This window comes from Malus domestica, chromosome 04 (genome assembly GCF_042453785.1).
Source record: "Malus domestica chromosome 04, GDT2T_hap1".
Classification (NCBI taxonomy): Eukaryota; Viridiplantae; Streptophyta; class Magnoliopsida; order Rosales; family Rosaceae; genus Malus; species Malus domestica.
This window is the reverse complement of record NC_091664.1, coordinates 6,096,225-6,114,869: the sequence shown is the minus strand read 5'-3', so window position 1 is coordinate 6,114,869 and position 18,645 is coordinate 6,096,225. Positions and strand designations below refer to the sequence as shown.

The 18,645-nt window shown below is 40.0% G+C and overlaps 2 protein-coding genes across 4 annotated transcripts; both read left to right on the top strand.

Moving 5' to 3' along the window:
• Positions 1-553: 553 nt before the first annotated feature.
• LOC103403701 (heptahelical transmembrane protein 4-like) lies at positions 554-10,281 on the top strand. Of its 3 annotated transcripts, XM_070820447.1 has the most exons (6): positions 554-901; positions 1,054-1,158; positions 1,226-1,817; positions 2,984-3,221; positions 8,951-9,180; positions 9,429-10,281. In XM_070820447.1, exons 4-6 carry the CDS (start codon positions 3,212-3,214, stop codon positions 10,080-10,082), a joined length of 894 nt encoding a protein of 297 aa, XP_070676548.1. In that variant the 5' UTR covers positions 554-901; positions 1,054-1,158; positions 1,226-1,817; positions 2,984-3,211; the 3' UTR covers positions 10,083-10,281. The 3 variants fall into 3 exon arrangements, with proteins under 3 accessions (XP_070676548.1, XP_070676549.1, XP_070676547.1); XM_070820448.1 differs by lacking the exon at positions 1,226-1,817; XM_070820446.1 differs by having other exon boundaries at positions 1,226-3,221.
• A 1,524-nt stretch (positions 10,282-11,805) lies between these two features.
• LOC103403699 (ATP-dependent Clp protease proteolytic subunit-related protein 4, chloroplastic-like) lies at positions 11,806-17,805 on the top strand. Its single transcript, XM_008342539.4, has 8 exons — positions 11,806-12,126; positions 12,324-12,527; positions 13,529-13,584; positions 13,727-13,853; positions 14,025-14,102; positions 15,309-15,422; positions 15,500-15,609; positions 17,595-17,805. The coding sequence occupies exons 1-7, from the start codon at positions 11,863-11,865 to the stop codon at positions 15,572-15,574; spliced, it is 918 nt and encodes a 305-aa protein (XP_008340761.2). The 5' UTR covers positions 11,806-11,862; the 3' UTR covers positions 15,575-15,609; positions 17,595-17,805.
• Positions 17,806-18,645: the final 840 nt, after the last annotated feature.

The window sequence follows — 18,645 nt, the reverse complement described above, 5'->3', positions numbered from 1 at the left end:
GAAACTAAACCGACCAAAACGGTTCAGATTGGCTAGTTTGGACGGTTCAGTTAGTTTATGCCCACTACTAAATTTAAGTGTGTGTGAGTTTCACATGATCCATGCACAATTTTTCCCATAACTCATTACTTTGTGAGAGAACAGGATATTTGAAAATATTTTGTGGAACAATGTTACACCGTCACGTATAGAATCTCTTTGCCTAATATTAATTATAGTTTTAGGTAACTCCAGTCATTGACATCTTCATGATGATTATAGCCAAACGATTGGACATTTACCATTTCTTGTTCATGTTTTTTCCCTTGAACATTTTTTTTTCATGTGTAAGTAAAAAGTTTTATGTAATTGAGAAGTTTTAAGTTTAGACATCGATGCATTCAATTATTCCACCCTTCAATGTAAATATATATAGTTTTACAAAAAAAAAAAAAAAAAAAAAGTTTGAACGAAAGGACATACTGGGCTGGAATGTCCCATGTTATGGGCTAAATATTTTGTAGCCCAAAAACCAAAAGAGCCCACTTTATTTGGTTTCGATATCTCCTTCCATTTGGATACTGCGTTCTCCAGTTAACCACCGTTCGAAACTCATCAATGGAGGTGCCAACCACAGCTTCCAGCTTCGCGCTCCACACATGTTAGCAACGGCCACCACTCCCCGAGCCCTGAACACTACCCGCCCAATCTGATGTCGTCTCATTCCCCTCCCAGAGCCTCCCTTTCCACCAGCTTCCTCTCTCCCTTCGCCGGCAACAGCCTCTCCTCCGACTTCTCCGGCCACAAGCTCCGCCCTTCCTCCCTCCCTCAATCCGGCGTCGTCTCGTGGCTCCAAACCCAAACGCGGCGTCGTCACCATGCTACTCCCCCGAATTACTTTCATGCATTTTACTCTCACCTTGTGAGTTTTTTACTGATTCTTTCGATTTAGTAGTAAAATTTAGCTCAATTCAAATTTAACTGGATGGAATTTGAGATTTTGGGTCATGTTGGTTTCAATTATTATGTAATGAAGTTTGAAATTTCGAATTGAATTGAAATTTGTGTGTTTAGGTTATCCATTTCGAATTGAATTGAGATTTTGGGTCACGTCGGCACATGTGGTGCGTCGAGTACAATCTTGAAGAAGAGGAAACACCAGCAGGATCACATTTGAAGGTACGAATGTTTGTGATAGTGGTTTAGATAATGAAGGAAATGATTAGTCACTAATCTCGTATTACAGAATTTAAACACACGTCCAAGTGCTTACGAACTCAGTACAGAGAAATGGTGTGCTTGGAACAAGGCAAATGGAGGGCAAAGGATGACGATTCACCTACCCCCCATTTGGGATTTGGACAGGAAGCCTACTCTAATTGAAACGATCTCTAATTTGAGTGTGTTATTTTTGTGCGTCTATATAACATTACTCTGTTCTCTCGGGTAATATTCTTCCCCCGCATAAGTTTCTCAGGAAAGTAAAACTTTTTCCGAGAAAATATTAATGGTTTTCGTTAGTTACTGTTTGTGTTTATTTTTAAATAAAAATTTAAAAAATGACTGTACAATATATGATGAACCTGATTGATTGATCTTCAAAATCCGGATAGTACCTGTTCCCTCTCTCACCACACTCCAACATCTGGAATTTATACTTTTATGTTATCTCGGGTAATTGTCTTCCCCTGGACAAGTTTCCCAGGAATATAAAAGTAAAAGTAAAACTTTTCCCAAGAAAATTTCCATTGTTTCCATCGAAGCTAAAACCAAACAACATCAAGAAAACTCCTTTTGGGTTTGAATCTTGATCATGGGTGGTGATTCTCCATTATCAGGTAATTACTTTTCCTCTCATATATTATCTTCTAATTCTAATGTTTTGGTTATCAGCTGTGCATTTTAGTCATGGCATATGAAAGATTGATCGTACTGTGGCCTGGTTTTTCTATTTGTATGTTTTTCATGGGAATCCTATCAATTTGTTGAGAATTTGTCAAAAGAATTTGTAATGTCTTTGGAGATTAGAAACATCCTTTTGATTAGGAATGCTAATCTTAATATTAGTAGTTATGGGTGAGGAGAAAAAGAGAAGAAGGCAGTAAATTTCACAAGAAAAATCTTGGTTTGGATAATCTTTGTGTTAAATTAAAAGGGACGTGCCTATTTGTAAGGGCAACAATATGGTTTGATGAAACATTTAATCATCTGTCAATATTTGAGAAAACTCTGAAACAGTATTTGTATCGCCAGGATGCCCGAAGGGCCGGCCGTATGTATCTCAGAGGAAAGCAAGAATGTGGATGGCTTGTATGTCAGTGGTCAAGTGAACTCCACTTGTAATGACTGAAAGCGTTTTTGGTGAAATATTATTGAAATCAATCTTTAGTAAAAATCTAAGTGGATCTTGAAAAAGCTTTTAAGTGTTTCCTGCATGAAGCACATACTGGTGCTTATTTTGAAAAGCACTTAAGTGCTTTGGGAACCCAAAATCAATTTACCAAAAGCGCTTTCAATCATTTAAAAGTACTTCCAAACGAGCCTTTACTTAGGGCTCGTTTGATAATTATTTCGTTTTTAGTTTTGTTTTCATTTTTTCCTTGGTAGAAATAGAGGGAATGTATATGGAGGAATGAGAAATAAAGAAGGCGGGGGGAGAAAGTAGAAAACAAAAACTAGAAACTTGAAAAGCTACTAAATATTGTTCCGGTTTTTAGTTTTTACTTTGTGTACTCTTCCATGTACATTTCTCCCACACCCTTCCCGCCATCATTCCTCCACCTTCCTTCATCCGTCTTTTCTCCTTTGTATTTCTCCTCTATTCCTAACAAAAACGGGAAAACTAAAAACGAAATGGTTACGGATTTTGTTTATATGATGCGTGTTCCCATGTATAGTTATCTCTCTCCAAGAAAAGCACTTGGACTTAATTTTTGACAGACCTTCGTTTGTAGTCTTGTCTGTGCTTAGTAGGAAAATGCTTCTCAATGCTTCTTGGTTGCAGAAACTAGATCAGAAGAAAATCAATTCGACCATGAAGATGTAAACGAAACGCGTTCAAAGGAAGCAAAGGGAAAGAGACTCAGGAAGAAAGTTAAATATCAGCTTATTGAATACCATTCATTGCCTGATTTTTTAAGGGACAATGAGTTCATTTTGGGTCATTACCGATCGGAATGGCCATTGAAGCAGGTGTTTCTAAGCATCTTTTCCATTCATAATCAGACTCTTAATGTCTGGACGTAAGTACTCTAGTGCCTAATACTTATTACCGCAATACAATGCAATGGTTATTTGTTTTTTGAAGCTGTGCCTCTCAAGTAAATAACATTGCTGAGAAATGCTTTTAAGACCATTGCTCTTAATAGTTATTCACACACCCCTAACTCGTTTTGGTCTCCATTTGCACTGAACTTGCACTCCATATATTCTGTCTTTGATCGGCTTAGGCGAAGACCTTTAGATTCCAACACTTCTCTCCAAAGGTTAAGCTTTGCATTTACCCCTTCCTGAGTTTCATCTATCAACACTATATCGTCTGCGAAAAGCATACACCAAGGAATATCATCTTGAATATGTCCTGTTAACTCATCCATACATGGATGAGTTAACAGGACATATTCAAGATGATATTCCTTGGTGTATGCTTTTCGCAGACGATATAGTGTTGATAGATGAAACTCAGGAAGGGGTAAATGCAAAGCTTAACCTTTGGAGAGAAGTGTTGGAATCTAAAGGTCTTCGCCTAAGCCGATCAAAGACAGAATATATGGAGTGCAAGTTCAGTGCAAATGGAGACCAAAACGAGTTAGGGGTGAGGATCGGAGATCAAGAAATACCAAAGAGCTACCGTTTTCGTTACCTAGGATCTATCTTGCAAAAGAACGGAAAATTAGATGGAGATCTCAACCATAGAATACAAGCTGGATGGATGAAGTGGAAGAGTGCATCCGGCGTGTTGTGTGACCGCCGTATGCCACTGAAGCTCAAGGGAAAATTTTATAGGACGGCAATAAGGCCGGCGATGCTGTATGGCACATAATGTTGGGCGGTGAAGCATCAACACGTACACAAAATGGGTGTAGCGGAGATGAGGATGCTTCGTTGGATGTGTGGGCACACGAGAAAGGATAAGATTAGGAATGAGGATATCCGGGGTAAAGTAGGAGTAGCCGAAATTGAACGAAAGATGAGAGAAAATCGGTTACAGTGGTTTGGACATGTGCAAAGAAGGCCTACTGACGCTCCGATTAGAAGATGCGACTATGGGACAGAGGTTCAGGGCCGAAGGGGTAGAGGAAGACCTAGGAAAACTTTGGAAGAGACCCTAAGAAAAGACTTAGAGTACTTGGATCTCACGGAGGACATGAGACAAGACAGAACACAATGGCGTTCTAAGATTCATATAGCCGATCCCACTCAGTGACTTGGATTTTCTAAGTCTCCAACCGAGAAGTTTTCCTCACTCGGGAAATTAAGGGAACACTACCTCAACCTACATGCTCCACTCACAAAGCTTCAACATACAAGCTTCAACAAAAGAAAATTCAAAGAACTTAGCGAAGAAGGCTTTGGTGTATTTAACACAATACGTTGAAATGAAGGAAAGCTTATTTATTGATATCCCCGATAAGTTACAAATATGTACATATACTTGAGTCAAAATAAACAAACAAGAGGGAGCCTTCACAAAGGTTGCTTAGGAGAAGTCTTAGCAGTCGGTAGAGCCCCAGAAAGAGAAGGCACCGGATGGGGATCATTCGGAGCCTCAGTACTGGACAGAACCCTAGAAGGATGAGGCATCAGAGGTTGATCATTTGGAGCTTCATTACGCGGTACAGCCCCAGAAGACGAAGGCAATAAATGCCTTTGGAACAAACCCACAAATCTCTGATGATCAAGTAAAACCTGACCATCAGATTCCTTCATCTGGTCAAGCTTCCTCTTCATGTTTGTAGCATAGTCATGTGCGAGCCGGTGCAACTGTTTATTCTCATGCTTGAGCCCTCTAATCTCCTGTTTGAGACTCATCACTTCAGCCGCCAATGATTCAACTTGGCGGGTTCGAGCAAATAGGCGTTGGGTCATATTAGACACAGAACCTGCACACTGAACACTGAGAGCCAGAGAATCCTTAACAGCCAACTCATCAGACCGTTTGGAAAGTAGTCTGTTATCTTTGGGAGTGAGAAGGTTCCTGGCCACTACCGCAGCGGTCATATCATTCTTCATCACGGAATCCCCAACGGTAAGAGGACCAGTAGGGGAGACGAAGGATGGGCGCCATATGTTGTCTGGAGAAGGCGGGGCTGCCTCTTCAACAAGGTTCAAGTCAAAACGACGGTCGGAGGGGCCAGACATTTTCAAAGGTGTTGAAGAGAGAAGAGGTCGGACAAATCAAGATCTTAGAAGTGCAAGAATGGAGCTTCTACTGGTGGATATTCAAGTGTGCTTTGGAACTTAATGTCAGCCCTTATAAAAATCTGCACTCGACGAAGCTTCAGAAATCGAAGAGGCGCCTGCTCAGAAATCGAATAGGCGTTTGCTTTCTCAAAGGCTGGGCTGCTCAGAGACCACGAGGGTCGATCTCAGAAATCGAAGAGGCGTTTGCTTTCTCAAAAGCTGGGCTGCTCAAAGACCACAAATGCCGATCTCAGAAATCGAAGAGGCTTGCTTTCTCAAAAGCTGGGCTGCTCAGAGACCACGAGGGCCGATCTCAGAAATCGAAGAGGCACCTACTTTTCCAGCCTTGTCAGCACCTGTCACACGCACACTCAGCTTTGCGGAAATTATGGGCATTCTGTCGAAGATTTCTGGCGAAGTAGAAAGCACATGAATCGTACTGTTCAATCACCCACTTCCCACATGCAACAGTAGCTCATGGGTACCACAGATAACTTTGCCAAAGTTCTCTGACAAAGTTGAGACACGTGAAGCTTGCAGCTCCTACTACATCGCTCTGACCAAGAAGGGTAAAAGAATAGCAAAGAAACAACACTAACAAAGTTTAGACACATAAATTTTGAAGGTCTAGCTACCATATTATTACCCACAAGGGTAAAGGAACAGTACCACTGCTGGATAATTGGAAAGTCCCGGTGTGTCAACCTCTGTGCTTCGTGGCAAGGTAGACTAGCAAACATGCCCAACCTTTACTCACATTCGAGAAAACACTCATAACAAGATTGCTTGCTCCAAAATCGAAGAGGCACCGCCTTCCGAATCTCGAGAGCCAGACTCCCAACATGATTACTTTCTCAAAAATCGAAGAGAGGGTAAAGGAACAGTACCACTGCTGGATAATTGGAAAGTCCATGTGTGTCAACCTCTGTGCTTCGTGGCAAGGTAAACTAGCAAACATGCCCAACCTTTACTCACATTCGAGAAAACACTCCCAACAAGATTGCTTGCTCCAAAATCGAAGAGGCACCGCCCTCCGAATCTCGAGAGCCAGACTCCCAACATGATTACTTTCTCAAAAATCGAAGAGAGGGTAAAGGAACAGTACCACTGCTGGATAATTGGAAAGTCCCTGTGTGTCAACCTCTGTGCTTCGTGGCAAGGTAGACTAGCAAACATGCCCAACCTTTACTCACATTCGAGAAAACACTCCCAACAAGATTGCTTGCTCCAAAATCGAAGAGGCATTGCCATCCGAATCTCGAGAGCCAGACTCCCAATATGATTATTTTCTCAAAAATCGAAGAGACACCGCTCTCCGAATCTCGAGAGCCAGACCCCCAGCAGGATTGCTTTCTCAAAAATCGAAGAGACATCGTTATCCGAATCTCGAGAGCCAGATCCCCGACAGGATTGCTTGTTCGAAAACCGAAGAGGCACCACTTTCCCAACTTCAAGAGCTGGATCTCCTTGGATAAAGCTTGTCCGTAATCTTCACACGCAACATCAGCTTTCCAGATACCACAGACCACTTTTTCAAAGTGCTCTGACAGAGTTAAAACATGTGAAGCTGGCAGCTCCCACTACCGTGCTATGACCAAGCAGGGTAAAGGAATAGCATTATTACTTGATGTTAGGGAGACTCCTATATATGTCGACCTCCATCCCTAACGGACAGGCAGACCTGCAAAAATGCTCAACCATTCCTCTTATCTGAGAGGGCACTCCCAACGAAGCCTTTCGAAATATTCAGCTTTCTTTCCCCCCGATAATACATCTGTAAACAAGAGCAAGAATATCTCATATCATCATGGTTAAAAGCAAGAGTATCCTATATCATGCTTTTTCCCTGTCTTTTCCTTTGGCCTTGTTCTTACCTGCAAGACAAGGAGAAAGAGAGCAATCAGTCAGCACTTGGAATCAAGCTTCCAGCCAGGAATTGACTGCCTGGAACCCCTTACCTGATTACTTACCTGGCATTGCTCTCGAGTACTCATCTTCAACATCTTATGCTTCCAGGGAAGATACCGCATCTACCTGAGGAACAGATAGGGCAAGTGAGAAGGATACAAGGAAGCATGTGGAGACAAGCGTAACAACACACGTGCCGATACATCCACTACTCTGTCAAAAGAAAAAGTATCCCATATCAGCAGGGTCGAACGTACTCTAGATTTGATGGACTTGTTTTGACCCTCAAATTCTTCAGTCGGCCTTATACTCTGGAGGAAACCAGAAAACCCTCCAGCCCGGTTCAAGAATAAGCTTGTGGAAAGTTACTTCTTCAAAAGCAAAAGTATCCCATATCATCTCTTCTCATTTTTCTTCTCTTTATCCTTCATGCTGCCTGCAAGATAGGGAGAATGTGAACAATCAGTCGGAGCTCTGATTGCTTACCTTGTCTGTCACCTCTTTCAGCAGATCCCCTAGCTCGGCGACTTGGGGGACTCCTACTACATGGTTTGTATCGCGCTTGACCAAGCCTGAAACTACAAGTAAGCTTCAAGTGAAATTGATACATTACCTTGTGCATCTCCACCAGTTACAGATACCACCCCTGGATGGAGGAAGAGTACTTCCAGAGAAGATGACACATCTACCTATGAGACAGATAAGGCAAGTCAAGACGATACCACACTCCGGTACTTAGAAGTTTCGTGGTTACGAGATCATTCTCCCACAATATTTCCTAATGTCATTTGTACTAAATCATTCACTTGTACTCACTAAATGAGAGCTTGAACCTATGTACTTGTGTAAACCCTTCACAATTAATGAGAACTCCTCTATTCCGTGGACGTAGCCAATATGGGTGAACCACGTACATCTTGTGTTTGCTTTCCTATCTCTATCCATTTATATACTTATCCACACTAATGACCGGAGCAATCTAGCGAAGATCACAAAAAGTGACCGTTTTCGCTACCTAGGATCTATCTTGCAAGAGAACGGAGAATTAGATGGAGATCTCAACCATAGAATACAAGCTGGATGGATGAAGTGTAAGAGTGCATCCGGCGTGTTGTGTGACCGTCGTAGGCCACTGAAGCTCAAGGAAAAATTTTATAGGACGACAATAAGGCCAGCGATGTTGTATGACACAGAATGTTGAGCAGTGAAGCATCGACACGTACATAAAATGGGTGTAGCGGAGATGAGGATGCTTCGTGGGATGTATGGGCACACGAGAAAGGATAAGATTGGGAATGAGGATATCCGGGGTAAAGTAGGAGTAGCCAAAATTGAAGGAAATATGAGAGAAAATCGGTTCCGGTGGTTTGGACATGTGCAAAGAAGGCCTACTGACGCTCCGGTTCGAAAATGTGACTACGGGACAGAGGTTCAGGGCCGAAGGGGTAGAGGAAGACCTAGGAAAACTTTGGAAGAGACCCTAAGAAAAGACTTGAGTACTTGGATCTAACGGAGGATATGACACAAAACCGAGCGCAATGGCGTTCTAGGATTCATATAGCCGACCCCACTTAGTGGGAAAATGCTTTGTTGTTGTTGTTGTTGTTGTTGTTGTATTTGATCGGGTTCTTCCTTTTCCTTTTCCTAACCATATACACAGCAACAAAAGCTCCAGACCTCATGGATCTGTCTTCCCTGCAACGTTTGTCTGACATGATTAGAAGAGCCGATTTGCACAGAATTCATCCAGAACTGTTGAATTGCCTCCCTTCGCTATCTTTGCCGTCTATGGATTTTCCCCCCTCAGCTTCAGGGAATATAAGGGAACTTCTCGCCAATTGCTTGCCTGACCGGTTCTCCCATGGCAATCAAACAGAGAATTCTGTTCTGGTATTGTCCTGCTCTTTGATTAAAAAATGCAACTCCAATGCAAAGATGTCTTTGAGTGCTTTTCAAATTTTATTTGACTTTTTTTTTATTCCCTTTACATGCATGAATTTTTTACCCAGCTACTGATGTAAACTTTCTGATAAAGTCTCTATAAAATCCGGTCTATATACCAATGGCAACATACTTTTTAATTGGAAGTCCTTTTGTTTTCCAGCCTTATGCCTTTGTTATTTGTTTAACAATTGCAGGATGGAGTAATGGATGACGTGATGAACATGGTGGCCCCCCTTATGTATCGGCCCATAACAAGGCGGCCCTTCTTTGTGTTTCTAGGTGGAGTCATGTTCTGCTTGCTAGCCAGCAGCACCTGCCATCTCGTTGCTTGCCATTCAGCGCGCCTTTCCTCCATAATGCAAAGATGTGACTATGCAGGCATCACTGCACTCATCATGACCTCATTTTACCCTACTGTCTACTACTCCTTCATGTGCAACCCCTTCCTTTGCAACCTCTACTTAGGTTTCATCACAGTACTAGGTATCACCACCATGGTTTTCTCCCAACTCCCATTTTTCCAAGGACCCAAGTTTCGTAGCCATCGTGCTTCTCTCTTCTTTGGGATGGGCGTGTCAAGTGTCGTGCCTATAGTTCATAAGCTCATATTGTTCAGGAATCAGCCAGAGGCCACCCAGACTGCCGGCTATGAGGTGTTAATGGGGGTTGTTAATGGACTAGGGGCATTGATTTATGCTACAAGGATACCCGAGCGGTGGAGACCGGGGAAGTTTGATATTGCTGGGAGCAGTCACCAGCTTTTCCATATCTTGGTTGTGGCAGCAGCTTACATACACTACCGTGCCGGTCTACTGTACCTAAGATGGAGGGACTTGAAGGGTTGTTAGCTTGTATGAGACTATAGGAGGACCAACATTGGATAATATTATACAGAGGGTATTTCTAGCCCTTCTGTGTTGGATTTGGGTGTGTAGTTAACTTTTGCCTCTGGCCATCTGAAAATTTGTACATATTCCTTTTTACTTGATGAAAAACTTCCAGCAAATGTAATCATAAGTTTGGTAAAAAAAGTTTTTTTTTTTTTTTTTTTTTTTTTTTGGTGAACATGCCTTTCGTAATGTTTGATCTGAAGAAACTAGAACCCCGCAATCATTTTCGAAGGGAAATGATTCGTGCACACAACTTTGTAGTCGTTTTCGAATGGAAATAAGTATGGGTGTGCAGAGAGGGAAATGCGTGTGCGGAATTGACTTCCCTTTTCAATATGTTGAAAATATTTTGCAATCTCAACCAAACCAAGTTCTACGAAGCAAATGGTGGATTGCTTCTGGTGGTTAGGGCCTTCAACACAATGTGTTTCGGGTTCAAATTCATTCATGAATTTCGTGTAAATTATTCTATTGTTTGTCAAAATAACAAGTTCTTTGAAATGAAAACGTGGTGTTTATTGTTAATATTAATACTTCAACAACAACAACAACAACAACAATTAAAGCAAGGGTGGGCGCGGTTCGGTTTAACATAAAAAAATATCACTAAACCAAATAGCATTTAATAGTTTAGTTTGGTTTGGTTTTGTCCAACATCACAATAGAAACCAAACCATTGTTAATCGTTTTGGTTTGGTCGGTTTAAGCCTATTCCCTACAAATTAAATAAAAATGTCCAACATTTAAAGAGTTTTAATTTTCTAAACATCTATAGACCTCACACATTCCAATTCGATCAAAAAATTAAGTTTTTGTAACACAAATTTTCATCAAGTGAGCTAGGACTAAGTCTCAATTAAATAAAGTGTTATGTTAGCAAACGATTTATTAGTTACAAACACGCATAAGCTTAAACTACAAATAACCTATCACCTATAAGCTTAAAGCTCCTAATTGTTAATAGTCTCTAAAACTTATAATATGTTGAACACTTTTAATGTACGTATGGTTAGACGTCCAAATAACCTATGATTTGTTGATATGTATAAAATAAGTAAAATTATAATTAAAAAAATATATGATCAGTTCGGTTTAGTTTTGGTCAATTTCAAGAGTGAAATAAAGCAACACAAAATCAGTTCGGTTTTTAAATTGTTTGAATTTTTTCTTGGTCAAAATGATACTAAACTGACGAAAGCAGTTTGGATCGGTCGATTTGGATTGTTCGGTTGATTTAATGCCCACCACTAAATTTTAGTGTTTCACACGATCGAGCACAATTTTTCTCTTAACTCACTGCTTCATGAGCGAACAAGATCTTTGAAAATAATTTGTGAAATAATGTTACACCGTCATGTAACGAGTTTTCTTAGCCAAATATTAATCATAGTTTTAGGTAAATCCGGCTATTGACAGGTTCATGGTGATTATAGCCAAATAGTTGGAATTTCACCAATTCTCGTACTTGTTTTCTTTTTTCCTTCAACTTTATTTATTTTTCACTAATAAATTAAAATTTTCATGTAAATAAGAGATCTTAAATTCGAATATCGTGGATATTCCACCTCTCAGTGTAAATATAAAGTTGAGCGAAAGGTCATATTGGGCTCGGATGTCCTATGTTATGGGCTAAACATTTTATAGCCCAAAAACCAAAAGAGCCCACTTTATTTGGTTTCGATATCTCCTTTTATTTGGATACTGAGTTCACCTGTTAACCAAAGCTCGAAACTCATCAATGGAGGTGGCCACCACAGCTTCCAGCTTCGCGCTCCACACGCGCATGTTAGCAACGCCCACCACTCCCCGAGCCCTGAACACTACCCGCCCCCATCTGACGTCGTGTCATTCCCCTACCAAAGCCTCCCTGTCCACCAGCTTCCTCTCTCCCTTCGCCGGCAACAGCCTCTCCTCCGACTTCTCCGGCCACAAGCTCCGCCCTTCCTCCCTCAATCCAGCGTCGTCTCATGGCTCCAAACTCAAACGCGGCGTCGTCACCATGGTACTCCCCCTAATTACCTTCATGCGTTTTACTCTCACCTTGTGTGTGTGTTTTACTGATTCTTTCGATTTAGTAGTAAAATTTCAGCTCAATTCAAATTTAACTGGATGGAATTTGAGATTGTGGGTCATGTTGGTTTCAATTATTGTGTAATGAAGTTTGAAATTTCGAAATCGAATTGAAATTTGTGTGTTTAGGTTATTCCATTTCAAAGAGGAAGTGCATGGGAGCAGCCGCCTCCGGACCTGGCATCATATCTATACAAAAACCGAATAGTGTACTTGGGCATGTCACTTGTTCCTTCGGTGACGGAGTTGATACTTGCCGAGTTTCTCTACCTTCAGTACGAAGACGACACGAAGCCCATTTACTTGTACATTAATTCCACAGGAACAACCAAGGTCAGCAGTCGAGACTCTTTCGTTTATTTTCAGCTAGCTTTAGTTCTAATGCCTGCTTGTTTCACACATTGGCATCTTCGAAGCACACCCGAAGTCAATAATGAACACCCACGCTTTAATTGTTAACTCTTGATACTAGGGATAGGTAGAAGACGAGTGGTTCAATGTTTGTTGATGGTGAAAAGGTAGATTTGGGGAGGGTAGTGTGACAAAATGACTTCACCTCCATTGTCACTTTTGTAGGGATGTCTATGTTTTTCTCTTATTATCGGTCAGTTCATCAGTTGGTAGTAATTGGAGAGTGTATTATAAAAGACAGGAAATAACTTGTGTTGGAGTTTGGTAGTAGTACTGATAGATTTCACGTCAGCAGTTGCTTAGATGTTGGTGATGGTACTGGAGTTAGTTGTGGTAGGGTTAATGGGATTGTTGCAAACTTCCGATGTATGAAAATGGTAGTTCTGATATGATCATAGGTGATGCCAACTTATGGTGGTTGCAAAGGAGAAGGTTTGTGATGGGATTATGGTGGTTGTGAGATTGTATGGTAATGTCTTCATTGGTGGCAGCAGTATTATCACCAATAATTTTTAGAAAGAACTGTAGTTAAATACTGTATAATTTGTAACTACACTTTTATTCTTCTCTTATCCTTTATAATTTTGGGTTGCTTTTACATGACTTCTTTCATAGTTGTAACTGTAAGTGTAATTCAAGTTCTGTTACGGTAACTATGCTGTTTAATCAATTTGGCAGTAGTTGGCTTAGGAGATAGATAATTCTTGCTTTCTTGAGATGTAAGCCTTTTTTCTTCCACTAGATACTTTGACCGAAACAAGGGTGCTTGCTTCTTAATTATTTAGCAATTCTCATATTACGCTTCTTGCCACATTTACTGTGAACAATGAAGATTGTTCAAAAATGGCGCCTTGTTTGTTTTTCTTCTTTTATTCCATATAATAGCTGTTCATTTTATTTGATTCTTATCTTGTATTCTTCAGGGTGGGGAGAAGTTGGGTTATGAAACAGAGGCTTTTGCAATATATGATGTCATGAGGTTATCCATCTTTATGTTATTCTGTTATGTCATGCATTTAATTATCTTATCGTGTTGATCAGTTCTAGTTTGTATTCACTGAATTTAAGAGGTGATCTGAATTTTTGCCCTAAAGGTCGAACTTAATTTCTATTCACCGCAGGTATGTCAAGCCACCTATATTTACTCTTTGTGTTGGTAATGCTTGGGGAGAAGCTGCCTTACTTTTGGCTGCTGGTGCAAAGGGAAACCGTTCTGCTTTACCCTCATCAACAATCATGATGAAGCAGGTTTGATCTTTATCACTAATTTGTTGAGCTTCATGATGGTGTATTATCTAATGTGTTTCTTAATTTTTGTTGGAAGGCTGGGATTTGTACTTTTTTATCTGGTTAAGTGGAACTTATACATGTATTAAATTCTTACCTGAACTTTTCTCTTCTTTGTTTATCTATCTGTAGCCGATTGCGAGGTTTCAAGGTCAAGCAACAGATATTGAACTTGCAAGAAAGGAAGTGAGGAATGTTAAAGACGAGTTGGTAAGATTAGTGGTCACAAACATATTTCTTGCCATCCTTCACTCTGTTCACATTGACTAGTTTGAATGCTGGTTAGATGTTTATGGTTATTCAAAAGTTTCAAAGAATGGGAGAGATTTTTCAATTAGCTCATTTCATTTCTATAATTTTTCTCTTTTGTGTAGTAGGTGGATATGTTTTCTATCTTGGATGTGGATTGATTTTTGGAGTATTTATAATAAACCAGGAATTAACTTAACTCTCTGTACAAGTTCAAAAATATAGCTCAGGAATGTAAACAAAAAGAAGAAAAAAAAAAAGACTCAATTAATTTCAGCATCTACTTCACAGTCCTGGTCTATGTTCAATGGACATGGGTTCCAGGGATGATTTCCAAAAATTTGGACTTGAATATGGCCAAAAACACGGTAATTAAAATAATAATAATCATAAATTAACAATAATATAGTTTAAATATAATAAAAGACAATAGACTTAAAATTGCATAGAATAGAAGGTAATCTCCTCTTCTCATTCAGTTCAAGGAGCTTTCTCAGGCTTTCTCCTCTAGTTCTGCAACAAAGTAAAAGCGCTAGGTCCCTGTATGGTTTTCAAACAGAGAGAGAGAATAGGGAGATGGTTGAGCCTTTAACTGTTTAACATATCGTTTAAATACTATAATTTGACATTATAGTTTTACACATTTCGATTTGACCTATGTAGTTTTGAAATAATTACAAGCTGACAACTGTGTCCTAACCGTATCCCAGCTGTATCCAAAAGAAAATGGTCAATAAAATCGAAGGACACTCCACAATATCCAAAATATGTATTTTTCCATGTCCTATGCAAGTCGTGTCCATTTCAGTGTTAGACACTGCTGCACACACCTGAAAGTAGAAATTGACATGGAGGAATGAAACAAAGAGATGAAACAAATCTATCAATCAAAAGACGAAAGAACTAACACAATCTTGTACATGGAGAGGAACCCCCTTTTTCCCTTCAAAATGAACTTTATAAAATATTATTCTTGGAGCATGATGTAATATGTGCTGTGAGTACAGAAATGACTAATTGTGGTATGTTCGGTGAGTATAGAAGTGACTAATTGTATAGAACTTTGCATTGGAGCGTAGAAATTGACATGCATAATTTCATACCAACAAAAGAAGTGCCTTAGGTGACCTATCAACTCAGTGTTTTATTGTCTGATTTATGTTTTAGGTTAAACTCTTCGCAAAGCATGTGGGAAAGTCAACTGAGCAAATTGAAGCAGACATTAGGCGTCCAAAATATTTTAGTCCAAGTGAGGCAGTTGACTATGGCATCATTGACAAGGTATTTCAAATAGGAGTTAATACATTTTTGTCTAACTCATACCAAACATATGTCACCCATTTCAAATTAATTTCCAGGTACTGTACAATGAAAGGAGTACCGAAGACAGGGGAGTTGTCTCAGACCTTAAAAAAGCACAACTTATTCCATAGGAAGACTTGGAATTCTTATCAGAAGGAATATTCAGGTACAGGGCAATAACAAGATACTTTCAGATTGTATGTTATGGGATGATTCATTTCTGTTGCTCATTACATGAAATTTACCGTATACTAATGTTGGAGTGTATCAATGTTTAAGTGTGTACTGTAGTCAGCAATTGTCCCAAGCTTTCTGGACTGATTTACGCTGCTTGTGATTACTTGTCATCTCCTGGACGATGATTAGTCGGGTTGTGATTGGCTCATTTGGAACGACTAGGTTTGACTTTTTACGTGTAAAGTTCTGGTTATTTGATAAAGCACTCCCTTTTCCCTCATCCACACCAACCCCTTGTGAGTTTGGAAAACTCCATGTTCTTGGGTAGTACCATGGAACATCATGCCATAACATCGACATTGTACTTCTTTTTAGCTTATTTGGTCGCCTCATATGCTATGGTACGATGGCCACAATAATCTGAAAAGCCTAGTATGGAAGAGTAACTAGGGTTTTTGGATCTTTACTTTCTGTTGACTAGGAAATCTCTCTCTGGATGGATGAAGTGGAAGAGTGCATCTGGCGTGTTGTGTGACCGTCGTATGCCACTGAAGCTCAAGGGAAAATTTTATATGACGGTAATAAGGTCAGCTATGCTGTATGGCACGGAATGTTGGGCGGTGAACCATCAACACGTACATAAAATGGGTGTAACGGAGATGAAGATGCTTTGTTGGATGTGTGGGCACACGAGAAAGGATAAGATTAGGAATGAGGATATCCGAGATAAAGTAGGAGTAGCCGAAATTGAAGGAAAGATGAGAGAAAATCGGTTATGGTGGTTTAGATATGTGCAATGAAGGCCTACAGACGCTCCGATTAGAAGATGCGACTACAGGACAGAGGTCTAAGGCCGAAGGGGTAGAGGAAGACCTAGGAAAACTTTGGAAGACACTCTAAGAAAAGACTTAGAGTACTTAGATCTAACAAAAGACATGACACAAAACCAAGCGCTATGGTGTTCTAGGATTCATATAGCCGACCCCACTTAGTGGGAAAAGGCTATGTTGTTATTGTTGTTTGGTATCATTTATATGCCTTTTCAAAATTTCACTACTCACAATCTCTCCCAGTTTTAATTCTCAACCATTCCATTGCTCTAGTATGAGGACAATTTGGTTCTGGATTTGCAAAGTAATTGCTTGTTCTTTTCATGGCCATACCACCTTTACCACTATTTCTCCTTATGATTCAGTAAGGAGACACTTGGCAGAGGTGCTGTCCTTTTTTTCGTTTGTTGATTGGTAAATTTGGGAGTGAAGATGACTAATGAGGTTTTGGTGGATGGTATGTTTTATTGTTTGTAATTTTGGTTGTCTCCAACAAACATCACCCTTTCTTCTTTCCTTTTCAACCCAATTTACAAGTGTAAGAGAGAGGTGAGAAAGTAGAAGATTTGGTGATATTAACCGTACACATACTCAGTGGACTGTGTCCACCGATTCTCTTCCATTATTTGCTCTAAGTGGTTGCCCCATTTATGCAAGTGATGTCATTTTTTTAGCCCATTTTATGGTGAGTCACTTTCTTTGAGTTGGAACTCCCTCCTAGAACCATGGTATAATCATTGAGAACAAATTAGTTAATACATGTTTGGAAAGTTTGCATCATTGTAGTTGAAACAAGTGTGTTATTACTGGGTTCGTGAAGTCTGTCTTCTTGCCCGTAGTTGTGTAATTTTTTATTACAAGTGCTGGATCAACAAGCTTAGATCAGAGAATATGCTTTGCCTAAAGCGCTAATTAAAAAAGTGCTTTTGCTGAGGTCAAAACAGCAGAAAGTGTGTCTATGCTGCAAATGCTAAATACTTTAATCAAAGACTAGTTAATATCAATGCACTATGTTGATCCAAATTAGGTAAGTTTTGTACATGTTCTAAATTGATGTTGAATGAATGGTAATGGAGTTAAACTTCAAATTTGTGACGATTGTGATATCTCATTGCGCGTTGTGCATTCAAACTTGTGATTTCAGGTTGAAGTTTATGCGGTGATTGTCGTGGAGAATGCTCGGGCAAGAGTTGCACCATGCACGGGAAAAACTGGGCATCCAGCTTCCAAGTGGTAACACAAATATTTTCCAGCAAAGCAATGCATAATACATAGCCTAAACTTATATCAAGCACAAAGAACCATCTGTGTAAAACAGTTGAAACGAAAGCAAGTGTTTTTCTTTTGACTTTTAATCATCTGCGTTTGCTGATTTTTTGTTAATTTGTAATTAATCATCTGCGTCCCACGTCGGCACACTGTTGCGTCTAGTACAATCTTGAAGAAGAGGGAACACCAGCAGGATCACATTTGAAGGTACGAATGTTTGTGATAGTGGTTAAGATAATGAAGGAAATGATTGGTCGCTAATCTCGTATTACAGAATTTAAACAGACGTCCAAGTGCTTACGAACTCAGCACAGAGAAATGATATGCTTGCAACAAGGCAGATGGAGGGCAAAGGATGACGATTCACCTACCCCCCATTTGGGATTTGGACAGGAAGCCTACTCTGATTGGACCTCATTAGCCATTGCTTCCCCTCACCTCACCTCGACTCGAAACTTATCCTAGTTTTGGTCATTACGTCACTCTCCCTCTCCGATTGACGTAACGCGGAGAAGGGTAGACCTGTTTTAAGAGAGACGATTCTCGCCGGATCCTCTTTGTGAGGATTCTAGGGATTCTCAAATCAAATCCGTTCATCGTACATCGTACGATTAGTTTTTGTTAGGTAGTATTTATATTCAATTTTAAATAAAAAAATTTACAATGATTTCAAACCGTACGATGTGCAATGAACGGATATGATTGGAGAATCTAGAGAGGATCCTACTGACTGTTTTAAAAGTTAAACATGTCAAAGTTCTCCCTTCATTAACTTTTTCAAATAAATTTCTCTTGTTTTGGTTGGTTGAAGCCAAACGTGTCAAAATCTTAAACCCAATTAACCAGGGAAATTATAAGTGCTCATCCTCTAATCTTAAACTTTGACACGGCATTAGAGGTTAATGCCTTGGTTTTTAGTCACTCCG

Excerpts from the sequence above, each read along its gene's own strand:
- LOC103403701 (XM_070820448.1), top strand. Across the intron at positions 9,181-9,428 it reads AAACAGAGAATTCTGTTCTG|GATGGAGTAATGGATGACGT; the intron begins GTATTGTCCTGC and ends TAACAATTGCAG.
- LOC103403699 (XM_008342539.4), top strand. The coding sequence starts at position 11,863 with ATGGAGGTGGCCACCACAGCTTCCAGCTTCGCGCTCCACACGCGCATG. Across the intron at positions 12,127-12,323 it reads AACGCGGCGTCGTCACCATG|GTTATTCCATTTCAAAGAGG; the intron begins GTACTCCCCCTA and ends TTGTGTGTTTAG. Across the intron at positions 12,528-13,528 it reads ATTCCACAGGAACAACCAAG|GGTGGGGAGAAGTTGGGTTA; the intron begins GTCAGCAGTCGA and ends TGTATTCTTCAG.